Source organism: Silene latifolia, chromosome 1 (genome assembly GCF_048544455.1).
Source record: "Silene latifolia isolate original U9 population chromosome 1, ASM4854445v1, whole genome shotgun sequence".
NCBI classification, from domain to species: domain Eukaryota; kingdom Viridiplantae; phylum Streptophyta; class Magnoliopsida; order Caryophyllales; family Caryophyllaceae; genus Silene; species Silene latifolia.
In genome coordinates, this window is record NC_133526.1 from 103486232 (window position 1) to 103489388 (window position 3157).

At 40.3% G+C, this 3157-nt stretch overlaps 1 protein-coding gene across 1 annotated transcript; it reads right to left on the reverse strand.

Annotated features, from left to right (window-relative positions):
* Nucleotides 1-644: 644 nt before the first annotated feature.
* On the reverse strand, nt 645-2263 carry LOC141651920 (uncharacterized). Its single transcript, XM_074459611.1, has 2 exons — nt 1611-2263; nt 645-1323 (listed from the first exon to the last, which is right to left on the reverse strand). Exons 1-2 carry the CDS (start codon nt 2261-2263, stop codon nt 645-647), a joined length of 1332 nt encoding a protein of 443 aa, XP_074315712.1.
* Nucleotides 2264-3157: the final 894 nt, after the last annotated feature.

Below are 3157 nucleotides of genomic sequence, written 5' to 3' on the forward strand. Positions count from 1 at the left end.
GGGTAGCAAAGAGTAGTCTTTGACATTACTATCTACTATTACTATTACTGTTTGTCTGCTTTCCTTTTTAGTTGTGTGTGATGGGCTTCGCTCGGAATAAAATATTATAACGGGGTTAGAATAAATAAAAACTTATTATTTATTAGAAATCCACAGTTTCTGCATCAAAAATTTCATTTTTACTTTACATGTTTCGGTTGTACTCTTAACTAAGAGTTTCCTACGTATCTGCTTTGTAATAGAATCAAACCGAGTTCGTAGTTCTCACAAAAAATATTTTATGCAGTGTAAATAACTCACAACTTATTCTAAAAATATTTTCAGTTCAAAAATTATTTCATGACATTTGAGAATGAGGTCGTCATGGATAGTATTTCTTCAGCTGGTCCAAATTCGTAGGATTTGTGAAGTCATTCCCATCCAAATCTGTTAATCGAATAGCAACTCCCGAAAAAATCTTCTTTACCAAATAAGGGCTTCCGCAATTTGGTTTGAACTTACCCCTCGGGTCAGTTGGGAACAAAGCTCTAACTGATTTCAGAATTAGATCTCCCACACTAATTCCCCTTAGTTTCACCTTTTTTGTTGAAAGCTCTCTCTATCCTTTTTTGGTAGAGTTAGACATGGTACAATGCATTCAAACGTCACGCATCGAGCATGACTAGTGAATCATATCTTGCTTGAACCCAATCTGCTTCAGGAACCTGACTTTCTAATAGGATCCTTAAGGACGGTACTTCCAGCTTAACTGGTTGAACCGCTTCCATTTCGAATACCAAGTAATACGGGGTTGCTCCTGTGGCTGTTCTAATTGAAGTTCTATACCCCCATAATGCAAAGGGTATCTTCTCTGGCCACTCTCTATAGTTGTCGGACATCTTCCTTAAAATGGTTGTAACTGTTTTGTTGGCAGCCTCTACCACACCATTCGTTTGCGGTCGGTATGGTGATGACTTGTGATGTTTGATTTTATACTTCTCAAGTATAACCTCGATCTTAGGTTGGAAATGAGTTCCATGATAACTGATGAACTCATGCGGTACTGCGTACCGGCAAATGATGTCATTCTGAATGAATTGTGCTACTTGCTTTGCTTTCAGCACTTTGTAAGACTTAGCCTCTACCCAGTTCCTGAAGTATTCGATTGCAACGAGGATAAAATAGTGTCCTCCAGTTCCTGATGGGTGTGCTTTCCGATGATGTCGATTGCCCAGGTTAAAAATGGCCAGGGTGACGTCATGGTGTATAACATAGAAGGTGCTACATGCTGTACATTTGCGAATATCTGACAATTGTGACAGTGTCCGACATATTCGCAACAATCTGTTTCCATCATTGTCCAATAATAACCAAGTCTTATAATATTACGGACTAACATATGGGCATTCATGTGTGGCCCACACTCACCGTCATGGACTTCTTCCACAACCTTTTCAGCTGTCGGTTTATCGATGCATCGTAACAAAACACCTTGAGATGTCTTCTTCTACAATTGCCTGTCATCGGTCTTAATGAACTGGACGGATAACATTCATAGGGCGCGTTTTCCACGCATGCCAAGGTCGGGAGCATACTCTCCTGTTTCGTTGAATTTCGAAATGGTTGTGTACCGCGGTTCGATTTCACCTTCCTCGGTATTATTGATTACATTCACATAGGCAGGTGACGATCTTCTTTCGACACATATTGGCATACTGTCTATGTGGTCGAGAATTTTGATCAAAGCAGCTAACTTGGACAATGCATATGCAAATTTGTTTTCTTCTCTCGGGAGGTGTACATATCGAATGTCTTCGAAGTATTTTTCCAATTCTTCGATTCTGGTTTGATATGCGGCTAAACTTTGGCTCTTAATTTTCCATGACCCATCCACTTGATTGATCACAAGGGACGAGTCTCCATGAACTAGCAACTTCTTTACACCTAAGTCTAGCGCACTGCGCAAACAAAGCAAACATGCTTCATATTCAGCGGTGGTGTTCGCGACATTGAAATCTAGTTTGATGGACACGGGCACGTGTTCACCTGTTGGCGAGATAAGAACTATACCCACTCCATATGACATATAGTTCGATGCTCCATCGAAATAAAAATCCCATATGTCATTCTCGACATGTACCACGTTTTCGTCGGGAAATGACCAAGTGTCAATGACTTCCGTTTCTTCGATCGGGTTGTCTGTGAGGAAATCGGCAACCGCCCTTGCTTTGATCACTTCAAAGGTGCATATTTGAGATCGAACTCTGATAACATGAGGGTCCATCTCGACATTCTTCCATTTAGCACTGGTTTTTCAAACAAGTACTTGATCGGATGCATTTTTTAGTAGACACTCACACTGTAGCTGAGCATGTAATGTCTTAATTTCTTCTTTGCCTAGACAAGGGCCAGACACATATTTTCAAGAGGTGTGCACTTTAGTTCATAGTCTAAAAACTTTTTACTAATGTAGTAAATAACTCTTTCTTCTTTGTCAACTGTTTGGGGTTAGCATAGCCCTCATTGCCGTATCCGTAACAGTTAGATATATCGATAGTGGCAGCCCAATTACTGGTGGGCTCAAAACTGGTGGAGAAGACAGTACTTCTTTTACTTTATCGAATGCGGCCTGACACTGGTCATCCCACATAACATGTTCTCCGACCTTCAGTTTCTTAAAGATCGGCTCACAAATCATTGTCAATTCGTAACAAAACGGCTTATGTATTAAACTCTCCCTAAGAAACCTCGAATTTTTTTCTCGGTCTCGGGATGGGGCATTTCTATAATGGCTTTGATCTTTGATGGGTATACTTCGATGCCACGGTGGCTAACGATATGACCCAACAGTTTTCCAGAGGTGACCTCGAAAGAACACTTTTGTGGATTCAGTCTCATGTTGTACTTTCGTAATCTTTGAAAGATTTTTCGTAGTGCTATGAGATGGCCACTACGTTCTTTTGACTTGACTATCATGTTGTCGACATAAACTTCAACTTCTTTGTACATCATATCATGTAGCAACGTCGTTGTTGTTTTCTGGTACGTTGCCCCGACAGTTATTAAATCGAAAGGCATTACTGTGTAACAATAGGTTCCTCATTGTGATGTGAATGTTGTCTTACTTATGTCTTTCTCGGCAATCTTAATTTGATTGTAACCGGCATATCCATCCATG